The sequence below is a fragment of the Pygoscelis adeliae genome, unplaced genomic scaffold (genome assembly GCF_000699105.1).
Source record: "Pygoscelis adeliae isolate BGI_AS28 unplaced genomic scaffold, ASM69910v1 Scaffold26, whole genome shotgun sequence".
NCBI lineage: Eukaryota > Metazoa > Chordata > Aves > Sphenisciformes > Spheniscidae > Pygoscelis > Pygoscelis adeliae.
In genome coordinates, this window is record NW_008825104.1 from 7,895,076 (window position 1) to 7,916,441 (window position 21,366).

Below are 21,366 nucleotides of genomic sequence, written 5' to 3' on the forward strand. Positions count from 1 at the left end.
GCTCAGTCTTCCTGGTCAGGTGGCCTGTAGCAGACCCCCACTGTAATTTCACCTGTCCCTGCCTTCCCTTTAATCCTGACCCATAACCTCTCGGTCAGCTCCTCATCCATCCCCAGGCAGAGCTCCATGCACTCCAGCTGGTCATTGACATAGAGGGCGACACCCGCTCCTTGTCTCCCCTGCCTGTCCTTCCTAAAGAGCCTGTATCCCTCCATCCCAACACTCCAATCATAGGAGCCATCCCACCATGTCTCCGTGATGCCAATAAAGTCATAGCCCTGCAGGCGTGTGCACGTCTCTAACTCCTCTTGTTTATTCCCCATGCTACGTGCGTTTGCGTAGAGGCATTTAAGTTGCCTCTGTCAGGGCACGGTAGAGTCAGATGAGACATGAGAAGTAGACAGTTGTGGCCAGAATTGTACGGGGATTCCTTTTCACTCACTGTGACATGAAACCACTGCCTATGTTGCCTACTCACACTATCATTTAAACTAAAACCATAATTAGTTACTGGCATATTTTGGCACTGCTATGTGCTTCTGACTAAGTTGGTATTTTGAACGAAGAACTGTGCAAATTGCCCAGAAAGTAATTCATAAAACTATGTTGCAACAGCCTATCACTGACATAGTGAGGCATATACCTTCCTTGCTGCTCATGCTTGGCAAAAGCTAAACACAATTCCTGAAAAGTTCTGGTTCAGTCACAAATCCACTGTACCAGTCCACCATTCTGACAGGCCAGTGTTCTTCAGACAGCCTAAACAAAGTCACTAGTAGGAACCCTGCAGAAGGGCACAAGATTAAGGATAGTACAAGTATCATACTTTTGCTCTGTCCTGTGCCAAAAATCTAGCTTGGTTAGTAAGCTTGTTAGAAGGACCATCCTGTAAAGTAGCAGGTACCTTGAACTCCTAGTGAACTTCCAGAAGAATGTCCCATAGCAGATGCATCTTGCACCAACAGGCTCTAAATCAGGAAAGGTGAGCTATTGGCATTGATAAGAAGTTTGCACTTCAGCACAAATTATTGTTGAAACAAAATGTCCGCAAAGGACATTTGAATAAATTTGACAATAAACACAAAAATTTCATAAACACAAAAAAGTTCAACATTATTGCTCTACACTAAACTAGGGGGGGTTCCTTAGAGAAATTCCTAAGATCATAGGAAAATACAGAGGATGTTCTTGGATAAACCATGGAAATGGCCGCAATTTGCTTTTCACTAATATGTCTTAACTTGCCTCTTTCTTAGAAGTAGAAACATAGAGCCAAGTGAACAAAAGATGCTCTCCGTTCTGTGTGTTCCACATCCCCTCCCAAGTTCCTGGCCTCTTTCTTCAACATCCAAATATAAGTGTGAGTTGACAGGCACCACTCTTTGTCTCCATTTTCTACTTCTTAGATTTCACTTGTGTGTATGTAAGAAGTCATAGCCTCTGGAGAGCCTGCTCTGCTTCACTCCACTCCCCTTTCTTCGTTATAGTCCAGCTTCCAAACAAAGCACAGTAGAAGCAGGGAAACTACGTGCATTTGCACTCCAGCTCCACTACTGTTGTGGTGTAACCCAGCTGGCAGCTAAACACCACACAGCCGTTCACTCACTCTCGCCCACACCAGGGGGATGGGGGAGAGAATCGGGGGGGAAAAAAAAAAGTAAAATTTGTGGGTTGAGATAAAGACAGTTTAATAGGACAGAAAAGGAAGGGAAAATAATAATAATATTGATAAAAGAATATACAAAATAAGTGATGCACGATGCAACTGCTCACCACCCACTGGACGATGCCCAGCCAGTCCCCGAGCAGTGGTCACCCCCCCTGGCCAACTCGCTCCAGTTTATATACTGAGCATGACATCACATGGTATGGAATGTCCCTTTGGCCAGTTTGGGTCAGCTGTCCTGGCTGTGCCCCCTCCCAGCTTCTCGCTGGCAGGGCATGGGAAGCTGAAAAGTCCTTGACTAGTGTAAGTACTACTTAGCAACAACTAAAACATCGGTGCGTTATCAACATTGTTCTCATCCTAAATCCAAAACACAGCACTGTACCAGCTACTAGGAAGAAAATTAACTCTATCCCAGCTGAAACCAGGACAATGACCTTTTGTTCTTCTTCTTCTACCTCCAGCTGCAGTCCTATCCAACACAGGGAGATGACAAGAGACAGCTGAAGAAAAAACACTGTATTTCCTCTACTTTCTTGGGCTAAGCAGTCTCACTCTTGGACTCAGGATTCACAGACTGTCAGTGAACTTCCAGCTAGCTCTGTCTGTGCCAGGTCTCTTCCCTCTCCACACACAAAGGACCCCTTACAAACTTGTATCTCTGGCACAAAGGAGCATATGTGAGCTACATTTGGGCCATAGTTTACTAGTTGAGGGGTCTTGCTGCAGAGGTTTCAATACCTATGGCACTAAAATGTACCATTTTAATGCACATTCCATACATCATTTATATGACTAGGAAAATACTGACAAACATTTTTTACAGTATCCGTTTTGAGGTGTAAGAACTGTTTTCTTCCACTGTGCTCAAAATTCCACTTTCTGCCTGCTTTTAATGAAGAATTACTTTAACAATTGAACTCTACCTGCAATAAATGACGATAAAAAGCATACCGCATGCAAAAATACAGCGAGTCCGTTCCCACAAAACATGCACACCCGTATTTGAAAAATGACAGAAGACTGATGGAAGACAAGTAGGAAGAAAACTTGTCTTAAAGCACAAATAACAAACTGAAGATAAGATGATGAGAAAACACACATGAGACTTCAAAAAAGCAACTGCAGTGTTCCAAAGCCTTTTGAAATGGTACCATGTGTAGTGCACGGAAGGGCAAAAAGAGACAAACTGCTGCCAAGAGCACAGAGAGAAGATTAGGTAGAGAAACTTAGGACAGATAAACAGATACTCTGAATCTCATCTAACCACATCACCGGATTTGTTGAGATTCAAAATGCTGAATAAAATCTCTGTTAGAAGCAAGAGCAAAATGTGTCTTTGTAGCTAAAGGTGATGAAATAGTGGTATAGATAAAGTGAAACAGAATTCAGATAACATGCTGCTAGAGATAAAGCCAGTAAGATCTTCCACTGCTATTGCCCAAGACAGGTTTTACAGAAGTTCGTCTAGTGAACATGCAGAGAACTGGGAGCCCATCTCAGCACGCTGGCTGAGCAACGACCTCCTACTACGGCTCTCCATTAAAACGTGAGATTATATTTCACTAATAGTGAATCAAGTTAATCCCAGGAGATCCTCACTACATTCTGTCCCCACTATGGTAGGTCACATATTGTACTTTTCATCATATGTCTCTAAAATTCTGTACTGCTCACACATTTGTATAAAAATAGTTTTCAGTGCACTAGTCAACGCTATATTTATACTTAAGCTAAAGGGAATGGGGATACTTTTAGAACAAAAGAAATCCAAAAGACAGGCATCCACACAGTGGTTAATACCATTCTAAATACGGATATATTCCATAGATGAACAATTTAAATCCAGAAAGATTCATCTAGTAGTAATTCTAATGCATTATTTATATCCTCCTAAAACAGCTTACTTTTAGAAACCAGATTGGTCTGTTGTGCTGTGCTGCAGAGGGAAACAACAACATATTGCCACAGCAACTACAAAAATGGTGTTCTGCTTTTCAGTTTAGTAGTTCCCTGTAGAAGAGATTCTATCACCCAGAAGAAATCTGTTTCTGTTCAGCATTTTTTCTAAAGCAAAATTCAGTTTGCTAGTATACCAAAATCAGTATTCCTCTTTACTGTAACATAATTAACATTCTCATTTCAGTCTGGATTTTGGACCCACTTCAAGGGGAGTACTAGTTAACAGTACAAGCTGTGTCATTATGGAGCCGAGAAGAAATACCAGGTCTGCCTGTATCTAATCTTCAAACAACCTCTTTACATATCTTTTCATCTAACCTTGCCTGTTTTGTAGCAAGTGAGATTAAGCACCAAACCCACTTAACACCTGGAAAAAATGCAAATAATAAAAACCACATACAATTGTCCATATGCAATGCTACATTCTTCTCTTTCTATTCTAGAATCCTACTCTTCCAATGTTGTCAATAAAACAAACAAGTAGTTCTCTAAACCATAGAAAATCTGCCAATTCTGCTGCTAACAGGGAAGAATATACTTAATAGTATCTGCTTCTGTAAGGTGCAAGATTAAGTCTCTGTGATCTTAACAGGTATGATAAGTTAAGTATATTTGATATGCATCAGACTTGAGGAATATAAGCAAATTAATCTGACTGAAGAACAGCAGGTCCTATCTAGGAGATGCTGCTTCTGGATGTGCCAGTGCTGGCAGGTCTGCTACCACAGGGCTTGGTTTCTACAAATTTTTTGGTTTATGACTGGTATTTTTTCCTTTTGCAAAGTTCATGTACAGCATTTTCCACATTAGAGCACTTAAGAGTCTCCTATGTTTACCTACCTTCCTAAAATTTCCTAAATATGAGCAGTCTGAAGATAAAACTTACCACACCATAAATTGTGGCTGAAATGAACAAAGAGGGTAAAAAATATTGAGGAAACACACAAAAAGGAAGAATGTAAGTTTGTTTCCATATGAATGATTGGCACTCAGTTTTTACCTTTTTCCAGAATCTCAGGTGTAATGTTTTGTTGTAATCATACATGCCTTTTTTTTTCCCCTACAACAAACCTTCTGCTATATCCAATTGAAAAACAGTTAGAATGCTCCAAAATCATCTACTCTTTTCAATTCAGGGAGCCCACTGAATGTAACACTCCACATTGCATAGTTTCTTTCATTATTTAATGTTTTTTCTTCCTTCACCATGTCTGAGGTCAAGCCCTTTTTCATGTTTTAATCAATAGTCTTTGCTCTGTTTCTTATGAATTAAATAGCTTTCTATGACTTATTTTCTTAACATGTGGATTGCTTTGCATGAAAACGAATATGATAATAATAATAGTGGAGCAAGCACACAGTTGAAGTTTTGTTTTTCCAGTAAAGTGCATTTCAGTGTTGCACTGTAATTCTAGCTCTCCTCTTCCTGAGACATACTAATTTTAATCTGAAAATGGAAGCTGAGATATTCTAAATTAGTTCTATTGGGATCTTCTAATTTTACTTTTAAAAAAAGTCCATGGAATTGTTTTTTCTTACCCCAATTTTTTATTAGACATTTCTTCATTTTCTATACAGCTTTTACCACACCGTGAATTAAAATTTATGGAAGAATTAGAGAATCACCTTTCTTCACCAGTTGCTCCCTCTCAGTCTCCCTTAGCTAAGACCACATTTTAGTTCTCAAGCTGATAGTTAATTATTTGTAATTTGCTTCAGAATCTGTATTAGCAGTGCACGTTAGCAAAAAGTCGAAATCACAATCAAAACTCAAAATGGCCTTTAAAAGCTATTGAACAAAATAAAAATGAAATAGATAATGCCATTAAAAGTTGGGAGAAGCATAAAGTGATTTATTTCTTTGAGTAAGTGTTTATAACGTCAAATATTTATTTGATTCTACATACTTTTACTAATCATACAAAATTGATTAGTAAAAGTAGTGCAAGCTCTCCTCATTCTGTACATAGAAGAAAATGAGATATACAAAATATGAAAGTGAGATTAGTTAAAATTTTTCAACTTTTTGAGCTATAAAAGACTAAGATTTGGTTAACCTTTTGTCAAACTGTTGGATTTCTTTTATAAGGACTATGGGGAGGAAGCCTTACTTAATGAAGATTAATATGTTCTTTCTGACTGATGGCATTTTCAATGTGAGTTCATTAATGAATCAAAATGTTTCTTTTCTTTGTGTTCACTATGTCCAAACATTTTCTTGTTCATACTCCAATCTCCAGTCTTTAGAAACAATACATCAAATCTCCTAATGCTCAAATGAAAGGTGAAATAATTTTAATTAGAAACTTGATTGGAAATTACTAGTAATAGGAACTGACAGATTTCTAGCATCTTCACAAAAAGCAGTTATACTCTTGAAAGAAAATAAAAAAAACCAAAAATAAATGCCACACATTCCATTCCTCATAATTCTAAATTGTATTAAATGTGAAGCATGTTTTCAGCTAAGTCATCTATGAAGGAAACCTTTCCCTTCTGCTGTGTAATCATTTTAATTTAGGTGTTGATATAAAGCATTAGGGAAGTACATGATATCAGAAGAAGCACTGTACCAAATAAAATCTTGGTAATAGCTTGCTTTAAAAAATGTATGTTGTCACAGCTTTATGGCCATAAGGTTGTTAGATCATAACACGGGAAACTTTTGTTTTATTTAACTTATTGGTATAAGCTTGTACTTTGGATGTGAAAGAGACGTTCTTATCCCCAAAAGACTGCCAGCTTCTTCAGCTGTAACAGTAGATGCTATCTTTCATTTAATTCTGAAATGCAGCTACCATAAAACATCTCTCCACTATTTTTCAGTACTACAGATAATAATTCATTTCACTAATTTGCTACTTTAAGTTTTCCACTTCCTACTAGAATCACTGATCACTTATCAACTTCAGAAACAGTAAGTTTCTATGAAATCTGTTCTGTTCTATTCTGTTTGTGTGACATCTTTTTGACGCGTACAGTTACTTCTAGTTCTCAGTGGCTGCCTGTAGTTTTACCTAAAATAGCTGAAGAAATGTAAAGAAAAAATTATTCTCAGATAGCATTATTTTCTTCCAAATGCAACATGAGGGGAAAAAAATACTTAGAAGTTGGATACCATAAAATTTAAAGGGAGGTCATGGATGAGAAACATTCATAGATACATTGACCACTACAAAGCATGAAGAAATAGTTCTTTAAAAAAAAAAGGTGGGGAGCTTTAATTCTCCCAGATGTTAGGAATTTATTTTTTCCTGAAAAAAAATTATTTTTGAATTTGAAGAACCAAGTCCTGCACTCTGCTTAAACCTCCATGCAAGCAGCATTTAATTTACCTCACTTTATATGTATTCAGAGAGTTTAGTACCATGAAAACCAATTAGAAATATAAAACTTACTCAAATTCTTAGTCACTGGGTCAGTAACAATTTGTAGAAGTGAAGGACTACAGGTCTGGGGCACAAAATTCTATAAAATTTATAACAATACATTATTTTCTTATGTAAAGTCTCATCTTAAACTCTCTCCTTACTGTGTATTTGATGTGGTCCTTCTGGTAATACACAGCAAATCTCACAAATATGAAAGTAGTCTTGTCTTCTTGTTCATACCATTGTTGAACTTTGATTTTTATCTGCCACAAGTCATCTTATATAACTGCAATTTAGTCTGCTTTTCACTCTATCTGTGTAATAAGAATCCATGCTGAAATTATGGGATGCACCTAACTGCACACCACTGCAGCCTACCTCCACGAACGGGTCATTGTCTTCCTTAGCTGAGGGACAGCAAGTCTCATAAATTGTTATGATCTAAGTTGTCTGTGGGCTTCTAGAAAAACTAAAATAATAGTTTCTAATACTTACAGTTTATACAAGAAAAAAAGCATACAATATTTCTATAGTTCTAGGCTGTTCATCAACATTTTCTTGGAATAGCAATCCATATAACCTTGGAACAGCAGCAATAATCCATATGTTATTTATTAAAAAAACCCACTTTTTTTGGCAGATAGTAAACCATAAAATACGTATCTTACTTCACTGGGCTTAGTTTCTTTCCTGTGTTCCTTTTGTCCAGCAAGATACAAAGTCTGTGAGGATGGATCAGGGTCGTATCTGTGGCATGGCACATTACCCCAGCTGTTGATCCTTAGGGTTGTAGCACTACCAGTACAACATTACCACTGTAGGGGTGGCTGCATTTGGAGACTTTGTGTCTCTCTCTTCAGAAAAACTACACGTGACCAAGGATGCTGGAAAAGGTCAGTGAAAACCATTGCCTCCTCTTAGCATACTAACCACCAAAGGTGGCCTGACACATGAAGTAGCAGATGATCCCCTCTTTTGCAAGATGGGCACTTAATGCAAAACAGCTCATGGACTTCTGTTATGCTGAGACAGCAATTTCTCTAACTGACCAGATGTCTGTGGCTAATCTGTTTCAGTTTTGTTATCCTTGTATGGTACAACCACTGACGGTGGTTATTCCATGAGGTATTTACCACTCTAATGTAATGATGTAGCGTAAAGAAATACAGGCCTGCTAAAGATAGCAGAGGCCTTGAGAAATGGAGACCCAGGATGCAACATGGAGGAGTACAGGAATGGGATCGCATGAGATGGCGCACTGGGTTGGCACTGGAGACCACAACAGCCATGAGCAACTTCCCAGGGGTCTGTTAAAGAAATGCAGACGTGGGCCTGGACAGAATTGGTTTTAAGGGTAACAAACAGAACAAAGAAACTGTATCTTACATACATAAAAGGCACCATATAAGGTAATTTGGATGTAGCATGAAGCTGCAGAGCAGTGAACAAAGAGCAAAGGTATAAAAGTGTGTTACCAAACACACAAAAGTGACCTCAAGTGGATTCTGGAGTAAAGAAAAAGAAACCATCAACACGAACATCATCTTGCTCCCAGCGAAGGACTCCAGATGCTAGCAAGCTGCAGTAACACGCCCACCACCAGACCCCAAGGACTGCTGCCAGCCCGCAGCCCCCGTGGCACAGCACCATGGGCAGAACCGCAGAAACCGGGGAGGAACAAGTGAGTGTGTATTAACAGTCTCAATGGCAATATTATTCTTTCTTTTTTCTTTAACAATTAAATCTGGAGTAACAATAATCACACTCTTAAGATTTCAGTTATATGAAGAATAAATTCTTGGCTTTATATACACAACGTGTGTTTCTTCTTTGCCCATAAACAACATGTGAGTATAACACCCTGCAGCCTTGCTGCTCAATGGCTCTTAAACCATTAATAGCACCATCAGTGCAATACTACTATTTCAGAAAGAGTAAATCATAAAAGGCCAGGGACTACGAGCTCTGCAACTGCATGTTAACACAGAAGCACTTCAGTCTTCTTTATCTCAAAGTTTATTGTGCTTTAAGCTTAAGTTTACCCAGTTAAGTATAGAACTTAAAAATTGCTATGTTATTTTGAGAACTTATCCAGAGCAGGAGTGGTTTTGAACACTGAAATCAGAGTTTCCACCTTCCCCAAGTTGGAAAGGTTTCTATTGATATTTGATCTTCATTCCTCTTACTTGAGGAAGTGAATGAGAAAGCTGGTGCGGAAACAGTATGAGCTGCACAGATTCAAAATGCTCTTCCACTATTGCTCCCCTCAATCTCAGTTCAGGGGATTCACAGCTAGTCAGTCACTGCAAACGAATATTACTTCATATTAAATCCACTGTCTTTTGGTACAGATCTTAGGGTATGGGATTAGGACTGCCCCTTTTCCCCTGTGTTTCCTCTTTCCTTACTTTAAGCAACTTCTCCAGGGCCTCACATTTCCCTAACTAAGGTCAGAATTGAGATGTCGTAGTTACTGCTTGCCTCCTCTAGCTGTGATTTCATTCCACTTTCTTCTATTCCTGCTTTACTTTGGTACCAACACTAAATAATACTTTTAGCCCTCCAACAGCCAGTCGAGGAATCCATAAGCAGTCTGAGGATAATTCTTGTTACGAGTATCAGCATAGAAAGAGTGACTGAAATCCAAGTACATAAACACATGATGAGACACCTGAAGGATTTACAGTTTAAATACAAAGATGACAGTGCAAGAAAAAGAATTTTAGACTGATGTACACATGAAAAAGAGACAAGCATAGATTAAGTGAATTAAGGTCACAAGTTAAACCTTGTAGTGAAGGCGCTAGCCTTCAAAGACTGTCAGTTACTAGAGAACATCAGCAGGACTTGAAAACAAGGGCAAGGTAACAGCAGCTGACAGTGTGGATAAACAATGCAGTATTGTTTATCTTGAGTTCAGATTAACACTGGGAGCATGAAAGCAAACACAATTCATGGAAACTGACCACCAGTCACCTTTGTAAGACAAAACTTTCATGTTTTAAAAAAGATACAAAAGAACTGGTGATGTGTTAAGTTGTAAAATGAAGCAAAAAAGGCCAATTTTTTTTCCGATGGATCAGGATCATTTCCAAGAGGATACTGCAGTTTTGAAGCTGGCTACATAGTCTTCCTCTATGTAAAATGATTGTGAAGAGAAATTAAATAAAACTGGTGGAGCCACAAATAGTATTTCTGTCTGAGATCTTTCCAAAAATTATTACAAGCTTCAGACATTAGCAAAAAATGCAAACTTATAACAAGATATACACAAAAGGGAATTTATAACAGAAATACTTCATCTTCTTAGCTATAGCAACAATAACAAGAACCATTATTAATATTGGCAATTCCTAGACTTAAGTAGTTATTATCATACCCCAAGAATATACCAGAAAGCTAAAAATCCCCCATGAACACAGACGTGCGTGCGCGTGCAGACACACACACACACAAAATGCAAGCATCCCCCTCACAGGCATTAAGAGCTTTCCTTTGTAGAGCAGACAGAGGAAGCTTGGGTCCCTCTGCTGTTAGCAGGATAGCTCAGTCCTGCACCTACACCACAGGGCCTGCATCACTGCAGGCCTCCGGGGCCAAGTGCAGGTCAGGAGCTCACAGAATTGCTCCTATTTACAATCCAGGGTGTATATACTTCAACTTAGTAACAGAGTGCATTCTGCCACAACACAACGTTTATGGGCACATTTTGGCTTTCTACAAGACAGAAAAAATGTTTGACAGATAAAGTTATCACATTACAAAATAAACTTAGAGAAGCAGCCTATGCATTTACAAAGAAATTCCGAAGTCTGAACAAGTCTGTTTCCTCAGACCGCTCTCCAGAAAAACTTTAATTAAAGACAAAAATGAGATGCACAGTACCTTTACCAGAGAGAGCTTAGAAGAGATTCACCTCACATCAGGGTTTCTGCTGCACTGAAGTACTTCTTAAAAGAGCACTTAGATTAAATACTTCCCATTGTCATTTATCAAAACACTTTCACTCCATCCACTCAAAGGTTTATGCTTTTTTCTCTTTGTGAAGTTTTACTACCTGATTGCTTAAGCGTATGTGGTAAGTATGCTGGAAATCATGGTTACAAAGTACCACAGATCAGCTTCCTATTGGAAGTACCACTGTAACAAAATGCGCATTTTTACAAGGACGGGTGTCAGAATGTTGAAGAAAGAGGGTGGCAAGTGGAACTTGCAAGAAAACAGAGCATACCTAGACTGGCAGATGAGAGTGGAGCAGCCATGAAGAGGAGTGCGTGGCAGAGGAGCATCCCCTTTTGCTACATGTCAGACCGTACAGAGGATGCTATTTTCTAGATCTACATTTTCCTGGGAAGATACCACAGTGATGGGAAACACAGCTGCACTAGCCACATGTGCTGCTTGACACAGAGTCTGAGAAGTAGGCCCGTTTAAGTATTCCATGCCACGACCACAGATTTTCACCACGGTTAAAGAAATCAATGCAAAACCAAAACATCTTCCCCTCAAAACTACTACTTGAAACCAGATTATTTTACATACTTTTTAAAAATTTTTTTGTACTTTGTGAACCGTATGCTTACTGATTAGACATACCAGATTTAACAACTGTATATCATTTGCTATATGAAACTTAAAAATAATGTAGGAATTGATTAAGCATGGTTTAACAAGAAGAAGATCTGAAAGTATATTTTTCTTTCTTAGCTATCACAGATTTGGAAAATTGTGATATTCACAATATTCACAATTCAAGTATTCTTGAAAGTACATCTAACAAAGATCAAAGTGGCTGGAGAGATTGCAGATGACACGACTGTGCAAATGCTCATATATACTGTGCTTTTATGTCATCATTTCATTTAACAGAAACAATGAGGCCTGAAATTTTTAAAGCCATCTTAGGGACTTGGACACCTAAGAATCTTTAGACTTATTAGAAAACAAGTATTCAATATTAAGACATCCAGATCGGAAAGGTTCTTTACTCTCAATTACTCTCAGAGAAGCATTTTACAAAATAAGAACAAGTTTTCAAAATATCACAATGCCAATTTAGATCTTTCTTTAAACAAAACAAAAAACCTTCCCAAAGATGAAAGAATATATGCACACCATACTGAAAAGTCCCATAATATGCCCCAGACCCATCACATTTTCAAGCTGGTTCTTATATTTAATTGAGAGAGACAGCCTCTATGTATCTCTCTCTTGATCCTGAATTCACTGCTCTGCTTCAATTCTGTACCATATTCTAAAGGCTCTGTTGACTGTATGTAGGAAAGAGCTCGAAGTCACTTGGTGCCTGAGTGTGTGGAACTGTATAAAGACAGCAGAATATTAAGGGTGAAAATCATTTAGGTACAAAGGACTAATGAAAGATCCATACATGAACTATTGGTCCTATATATCCTATTGCATTAAATGCAAACCAATGAAAACAATTTAATATCTAACCTAAGCATAGTCCATTTAAATAAGCTTAGTATTTCTCAATAAGGCATAAATATTAAATTAGACCGGACTACTATAAAATGTAAAGCAATCACATTAAAAAAAGTATCTGTGAAATAAGGTTTACATGAGCTTTACATGTCACTACACTTCATCTATGGAATATTCTAAGATTATCACAATGACATACCTACCCAAAGCAGGAATAATTTCTTGAGTAGATACTAGTTCTCTGATCAGAGTTAGTATGTTTGCTCTTGCTCACCATACAGTACTTTTTATCAGGAATTTTATTATGAGAAATTTTCTTTTAAAGGCATACATATCATTAGTCCTTCTACTGAATTTCAGAGCAAACAAAAGCTGTGTTACTCATTTTAAGATATACTCCTGGTCTTTCTCCCCCCCAAAAAAAATGTATGACCATCTGTGGTCTTTAATTCTGTTCTGCTTTAGACGGTTTGAAGAAGGAAACCATGGTTGTATAATTGTTATGTACAATATACATATGTACAATTGAATATGTAACATTTCTGTTAGATATGCAGACAAAATATTTACCTACTAAAGACTAATATTTTAAATAGCAACAATCAATTCTTTACTCAAAGAAAAAATATTTGTGTTACAATAAATAATAAATGCAAACATCTTTTAAAATATAATTTTTTCTTAATTGTAAAGTTAACTCAAAATGCCATTACTTAAAAGTTAGGAAATCCTGAAATGCTAGGGTTTCTTGTTTAGAAGATTTGAAGATTTAGTTTTTCTTTAATCACACTGATTAAATTTTACTGTATTTTTTTTCCACTTCAAATTTATTATTGCATCACAAAACAATATGAAGGCCAACAGAAACTAGTTATATATACCCACGAAGGTTTGATTTTACAGAGAAAAAACTCATTGGATTGAACTGCATGCAGGAAGAGGTCATAAATCCTTGTTTGCAGGATACCTGGTTCTAGACAGTACCCTGTTAAACCAGTATTAAGAGACAGCATCAAAAAAAAATCAGAATGATTTATAAAAGCAAGCCAAACTTTACATAAGAAGTAGTATAATTTATTTTAAACACCTACTTGCTTCTGTAGCCACCGTTCTCGCCTTCTTTGTTTTCTCCTCAAGCTTTTCAACTTGTTTCTTTCTCTCTTATTCAGCTTTTGGTTGAAGGAAATACTCGTAGGCTGAACAAGACCAACAGGTGTGATGTATTGGTCCTCTTCTACAGCACTTGTAGGTGAAGAAAGGTTCATCACAAAAGGTGACCCATCAGCAGTGGTACTCTCAGAAGATTGTCCAGTAGCTTCAAAATCACACTCACTTTCTGTTTCTCTGTGTAATAATGTGGTAAAGGAAGTAACTCGAAACCTTTTTTGTAGTTTGTCAGCACTGGAACTATATAGGTCCTGACGAGAGCTACCATCTTTCCTACTGGACTCTAATTGCAAGCCACTTCGTGTGTAAACAGGTGGATTTTCATTTTGGCCATGGTAAACTGTTCCCACACTGCAAGTTTCATATAAAGCAGGCGACAAAACAAGTCTCTCTCTGATATTTAAATCCAAACTACGTGATCTTCTGTGAAAAGGTTCTACAGTGCATGCATCATTCATAGGATAGGAAGCAGAAAGATTTCTTTTTTGATTTAATGCCTTTAAGGGAAGTTTTTTACTTTTGATCTCAAATCTGGGAGCTCTTACTTCTAGACAAAGTGCTTCTGTTAATCTTCCAGTACCATTATTATTTCTGGCCTTGTATGAAAGACCTTGATTTTTGATTTCCAAAGTTGCAGTTACCACTTCATGGCAGGTATCCTTGCGAAAACCAGACTGAATTTTGAGGAGCGGTAAGTGTTTTCCTGATGATTTTGCCAATTTAACAGAGAAAGCTGGCTGATAGTCAGTCCGACTTTTGCAGAAATGTATATTTACTAACTGTCCACAGGAACATTTTGTGTTGCAAACAAAGTTAAAGCCCCCTAAGCAGGCCTCACAGAACGGACAGTGCAGTTTTCCAATTGTCCACTGTGCCTATTGACAAGAAAGGAAAAAAACCACCCAACACATTCATTGTAAATAAATTATTAAGAAATCATTACTAGGGTACTTTTCTCCTTTTATTAAAGGGCTTACTTTTTGTTTTTCAAACACAATAAAAGAGACCACAGCAGACAGAAAATCCACCACAAATAATGATCTGGTCAAAACTCTGCTTGCTGCAGTGATAACTAATTCTAAGAAATCTAGAACAAACATTTCAAAATGTAGGGGCTTTGAAATATGTTTAAAATTTGTCCATAGATAGAATAATGCTGTAATACTAATGAAAACATTAGATCCTTTAAAGCAGTGAAATCAATTTACCATGTTAATCTGGAATTGGCAAGCACAGTTTCTCAGCTGAGTCTTCTGAGTACTGATACATTTCTTGCATACTAAGTACAGTGGAAGGAGATTTCTTACAAAGAGAATATGGCTTTTTACTTTGCTTACCCCATGAAAGCTTGAAATGGTGCTTGTATTTTGGTGTATGTAGTATTATAACATAATCTGTGTGCAGACACCATGACAAATCCTTAATACTCTATTTATAAGCAGACGGTTATTTTCATTATTTGTAATTCTATGGATTTCATTTCAATCCTAAAGGCACTTTTACAAAAGAAAATATGTATCAACGATCTATAAACTCCTACATATTTGCACAACTATTAGTATTTTCAGCAAATATATTCATCTGTCAGCAGAAACATTTCTGAGGATTAAAGTTATGCAAGAGTTTGTAGGATCAAAGCCCAGATGAAAAACAACATTATCAACTCCAGTCACACATTACTCACTAGTGTGCCTGAAGTGGGGTTGAGCCATGAATACAGAAGCTGCCCAACATTTCTAGTTAAAGCATTGCTTTCAGTTGCAAATGTCTTTCAAGGTAGTTTGGGAACATGACTCCATGACTGATGCTTGTCTGATTGAAAGCTTCAGAAAGTTTCAGTAAAACCAATTTTGCAGTCTCAGAAAAAAACTTTTGTGCGGCTGTCCTGGTTTTGGCAGGGATAGAGTTAATTTCCTTCCTAGTAGCTGGTACAGTGCTGTGCTTGGGATTTAGGGTGAGAACAAAGTTGATAAAGCACCGATGTTTTAGTAGTTGCTAGGTAATGCTTACACTAGCCAAGGACTTTTTAGTTTCCCATGCTCTACCAACTGAGAAGGCTGGAGGTGCACAAGAAGCTGGGAGGGGGCACAGCCAAACTGGCCAAAGGGACATTCCATACCATGTGACATCATGCTCAGTACATAAACTGGGGGAAGCTGGCCGGGGCAGGGGGGGAGGCGCTGCTTGGGGACTGGCTGGGCATCGGTCAGTGGGTGGTGAGCAATTGTACTGTGCATCACTTGCTTTGTGTATTATTATTATGATATTATTATTATAATTTGATTTCAATTATTAACTGCTTTTATCTCAACCCACGAGTTTTTCTCACTTGTGCTTTTCCAATTCTCTCCCCCATCCCACCAGGTGGGGAGGAGTGAGCGAGCAGCTGCGTGGTGCTTAGCTGCCGACTGAGGTTAAACCACGACAGCGGCAAAAAAGTTATTCTTCACACACAATGCTAGAAAAAGTTCTGGAAACACTTCTTTGAGAAACTTACTCCTGCCTTGTGGGTTAAAACATTAAAATTTCACGAAGTATCAAAGATATACCTTTCATTGCACCTATGAGGATCTGTTTAAATCTGGACACAGTTTTAACTTAGAGAAAAAAATAAATCTCAGTTTATATATGCCCAAAGGCTTTCAAATCCCCGAAAATTCCTTGAACATGCACGGTCTCTCTCAGTTTATAAGGCTGACCAATGTGTGCATATGCCATGCCCAAAGAAGAATTAAGCTGGTTCAGAGATTTACTATGTGTCCCACACTCCATTTCCCAGATGTCATGGGCTAGGCACTAAAATTCAGGGAAAAGCACTTTCTAGTTCCTTTAGTGAGTCTTTCTGGCACTAAGGCTCTATGTAACCTGGATCTCCAAATGCAGAGGGGTGATTCATGAGGGTTAGGGAAGAAGGTTCGGGGCCTAGCAAAAAAGGGAATGCAAGAGACGGCAGTGAAGAAATAGGACATCTCTATGTCCTATGTGCACAGAGGCTGGGAGATGAGGTGCAGTACAAGGGAGTCCAGGACTGATTCAGCATGAGTTTGGCAAAGGACTGTGGAAGCATTGACTCAGTAAAAGAAGTAACAGCCTACTAGTGGAGGAGGTGGTAGGGGGAAAACCAGCAAGATCTGAAAAGGAGCTGAGGGCACACAGATTGATGGACTGCATCAATCCAAAGAGGAAAAGCTGGGAAGGGTTAGCCAAAGAAGCTAAAACAAGTGATGAGTGATGGGGAAAAAAAAATGCAGGTCAATAAAGGTCACTAGCAGCACTAGCTAGGTATTTATAATTATTGAAGATTATCTATACACTAATGTGTACATGAAACCCAATGAGATTGGTTAAGAACTGGGACAGATGGCAAATAAGAACTGGCTGGGAAGCAGCGGGTTTTTTTACAGCCTGCAAATAGACTTTGTGCTTACGTAAAATGATTTAGCCTTTGATTCAGGAGTAATACAGAAGAAAATAACACATGATCACAAAATTATTCAGAGCCCAGGAGGATCTGGGGGTAAGTCAGAATTGTTAAAAAACCCACGCATTTATCCATAAACCCACAGGATCTTTCCAGAGAAGTCAGAAGTGAACAAGGCAAGAGTTCCCAGGATGTTAAAGGACAAAATGAACACTAAGATATTGAAGGTGTTCATAGAGAATTGCATTCTTTGCCTGTGCCACCAGAGGAGCATTGCTCCTCTGCAATCTTGAGCACATATGTTAAGCGTTTTCTGAGCAGTCTATGGGTTTTTCCCAGGTCTCCAACCTGTCCCTCTAGGCTTTCAAATGCAGAAGGCTGGCCATTTACAGCTACAGGTGAAAAGAATATTATTACTATCAATACTGAATCCAATTTTACTGAAATAATATAACATACAAAGTACTGTAAAAAACATGCATTCTTATGATCAGGCATTCAAGATTAGGCAATTCTGTAAAGTGGGGAAATACCTCATCACCCCTAATTTTCACACACACCCCCAAGATTAATGTTTCTGAAACAGATACACTATTCTGTCATGCCTTAGTGACGTATAAAAGATCATTAATTTTAAGGAGAGTTTAATTAATGTTTAACAAAATAAACAGAGCAAAACAATGAAGGAAGATGGAAGACATTTTCTTGATTTTGAATGCTTAGTTTTACAGTTATAACAATTTTTTTCTTTGTGTATCATTTTCAGGGTGGATTTGCTTAGATCAGAACTTACTTGCAAAATAGTAAAACTTAGACACTGAAGTCTAAGCAGAAAGGAATGCAGGTATGCATTCATACCTGCATTGTCTCTCAAAATCAAAGGTTCATCAGAGAAAAAATGTAGGGCAAAAGAAAAGGACTGTTTCTGCTTATTATATCTATGCAACAACATTAACTTCTAGACCTAAAATAACTGAAAGAAAATACTCAACTGAAGCAATCAGTACAACAGGAAAGTTATGAGGTGGTTTGTAATTTCAAATGGGCCGTTAAAACTCAAAAGCAGTGACACCGGCTTGTCATCAGACCTTTGAATTTGCAGGAAGGTAACTACTTTCTATTCATATGACATAATATCACAATAAATGTAAAAGACATTATATCATATTCCAACAACTGATCTCTTAACAAGCTCCTAGTCTGTTTTATGGAGAAACATGCTTCTCACTGTCACTGTCAACATATGCGTTAGTACTGCAAGATAAGACAATCAAGACAAACCCAAAGCCTAGATAGTTAATATAATCTTAAGCACTGACAGAATATGCAAAGGTTCCCATGACAGTTATTTGGACAAACATAAATACATTCATCTATAAATGGGCAGGAACAGAATTTATCACTTGTAGGTTTTGTGCATACATAAAAAGAACATTTAAGAGGGAAAAAAGCCTCTGTAAATGGTAATGATAGAAGTTACTGAGAAAAATTCCCTCAGTTAGAAGGTCTCTGTAATATACATGGGCCTTGGCAGAAAAGTGCCCTTGAATTTGTTCCCCTTATTTATTTCACATTTTGAGTGACAAAGATGCAAGCAAAAAAAGATCTACCTTTTCAATGACACATTTCACCCACTCTGGAATGGCTTCTAAGTTCACATGCCATACGTTGCAAGACTCCTGAGCAGCAGCTGACGGTTGTGATGTCTGTTAAAAAAAGAATTATTATATTGATATTCAACATTCATGTAAGCTTTTTTTGTTTGAATATAGCCAGAAGTCAGCTTCCCAAATTCAGTAAATATTTTATTAACAAATGATAACACTCAAAGATGTTGGTGCATTCTTTAAGCTAAAAATCAGGTAGATGCTGTCAATAATTCTCTATTTCTGAATCTAAGGACATGGGACAGACTCCACTGTGGAGATGGAGGCGTTTGGAGGTGGTTTTGTTTTGTTTACAAGAACAGAAAGCATGCAATTGCTGATTTTCCAAGTATATTTGGAAATTGATTTCAGAAGCACTATCAGCTGGCACAATTTTCCAGCAAAGACAGGGAAATTTAAGTTCTAGTTTATATGAAGACTGTGGTCAGTACTGCACAGCTATGCCACAAATAGTTTTAAATTCATTTTCTAATGCTTGTTAGAATAACTAGCAGAGAAACCAGGGACTCTTAGCAACTTTTGAGTTTTTACTGCAATGATGTGACCAACTGAAGAGAAAACAAAATCTAAAAAACTGTAGCATTTCACTACCTGATACTAAAATAAAAACAATTACCTAACTACCTTTTAGCACAAAAGTGATACAAGTGTAATTAAATCTTTTAATATAGTTTAGAATGTCCGTAAAGTTATAAAGATGGCTAAAAACATACAGAAACTCTGGTGAGTGTTAAAGTCTTAAAATCAGTTGTAAAAATCTATGAATACGGAAAATAGCTGAGTCCTATGTTATGAAATTCATGGGAATAAAAGTTTCATTATGCTGAAAATTGAAAGTGGGGCTATACACAGAAGACAGAAGTTTTTAGAAATGCTCCAAGTAATGATGGCAGACAGATAGATCCATTTTCCGTCTATGCTATCGTCTTCATCCTATCTGTGATGAGTACTTGTACTTCAATTTGGATATAATTCTGATTTAAAGTGTTTATACTGCAGTCGTAACTTCAACATTTGGTTTTAAGATTTGTTCTAAGATTTCTTCTCTTGTACTCATATTTCAGCTATGTCTGACTGAAGGTCTGAAATTCATCAGGGAAAGCTGAAATACTGAAAACATTACTTTTCTCATCATAGTACAATCGTTGCCTCCCAATGTCTCGGAAAGTGGTGTTAAATAACTTTTTTTCTCTGCTATCTACATAATTAGAGAAGGAGCTACTTCAGTCTTGTGCACAATGATGGTGCATCTCCACTAGCAATTAAAAGCTCCACCATGGGGCATGGACAAAGATACCTCCTTCTTTTCACTACATTTTTTCCATGACAGGAGTTGAAATATACACACCCCAAAAAAACGCTCCAAACAATGCACAAAATAAAAACTCCTCAAGTATAAAGCATGAAAAATATTCCAGAACCTCAAGCTCTGTAAGTGGAGTGATTAAAATGGGGTTTACTAATAATACTAATTATTATCAGGTTCTTAAAAAATAGTAACCTTGTTTCTACCTTTATTGGTTATACCCTTCTCCAGTGCCAAAAAGAATGTTGTTGCATTTCTAGTGCATTAATAAAAAAGATCAACACCTTCCCTTCTATTTGCTTTTTCACTTTGATTCAAGATCATAGGACGTAAGCACAGTCTTCTTTGGCATATCTGGAAAGACTCTAACTCTGCATGATTACTAACTGCCATTATAAAGCAGCAGGAAATACTCTGTCATTGTTTTATTCTGTATGATTATTTTTCTGTTTATTTTAACAAAGATGATGTAAATTACTAAGTGGTATTTTAGCCTAGCAGGGCATCTTATCTTCTGAACTATTTTTGTGCACAGACTACCCCCACTTTTTCAAAACGAAGACCAAAAGTTTCTGATGTGGAATATTTGAAACACAGTTAACTACTGCAGTGGAAATTAGTATCAGTATTTAAAACACACCTTAGACACAAAGAGTTCTCTCTTAAGAGATATTAAAACAAAAAATGACTGCATTAAAACTGTCAAAAACAGAACCCATTTTTATATGAAAAATGGTAACACTATATACTCTACACAAGCTAGTACTCAAATGTACTATGAATATCAGCCTTTATGTCGCAGAACATAAAGGTGATCACTGCCTACTTGGCTTCACTAGCATTACTGCTTACATTACTCTCTATGGAATTGTCCATATTTTAGTACTTATCTCCACAGGAGATTAATTACTAAGTGAGGGCAAGTCTAATACTTCTCCTTTATTTAAAACCAATGGCACTGGGAAAAGTTACAAAGTCCCTCCCAGATGCTATACTTACTTTGGATGGTTCTTTTCCATGACATTTTGCAAGGCAAACAGAATTTGCTATATATTTTCTACATCTCCAGCAACGTAGAACATCAGCCTCTTGGTTACTCATTTCAGCTTGTGATTCTTCAGCTCCGTATGTCTATCTGTAAAGACCACAAAACATACAATTCACTCACCTGTTGAAACCACACATGCTTTCCTCTTGCAACCCAGAAGTCTATCAGTAGTCTCTTCACTACAGAGGAGACTAATACTTTATTTATTACAAACATTTTCTGATCTTGTATAGCATGCCACCTAGACATTTTAAATAGCAAAGCAAAACAGTTGCTTTTATTTCCAGGTTGCATACAGAACTAGAAAGCAACA

General features: G+C 37.4%; 1 protein-coding gene across 1 annotated transcript in view; it reads right to left on the reverse strand.

The window, feature by feature from the left end:
• RNF180 (ring finger protein 180) overlaps positions 1 to 21,106 on the reverse strand; it is an 84,687-nt gene extending 63,581 nt beyond the window's left edge. Inside the window, exons 1-3 of the mRNA XM_009327288.1 lie at positions 21,005 to 21,106; positions 18,643 to 18,738; positions 13,536 to 14,486 (exon numbers count right to left, since the gene is read on the reverse strand). Of these exons, the coding sequence (XP_009325563.1) occupies positions 13,536 to 14,486; positions 18,643 to 18,738; positions 21,005 to 21,106 (1,149 nt within the window). The remainder of the gene's footprint in view (positions 1 to 13,535; positions 14,487 to 18,642; positions 18,739 to 21,004) is intronic.
• Positions 21,107 to 21,366: the final 260 nt, after the last annotated feature.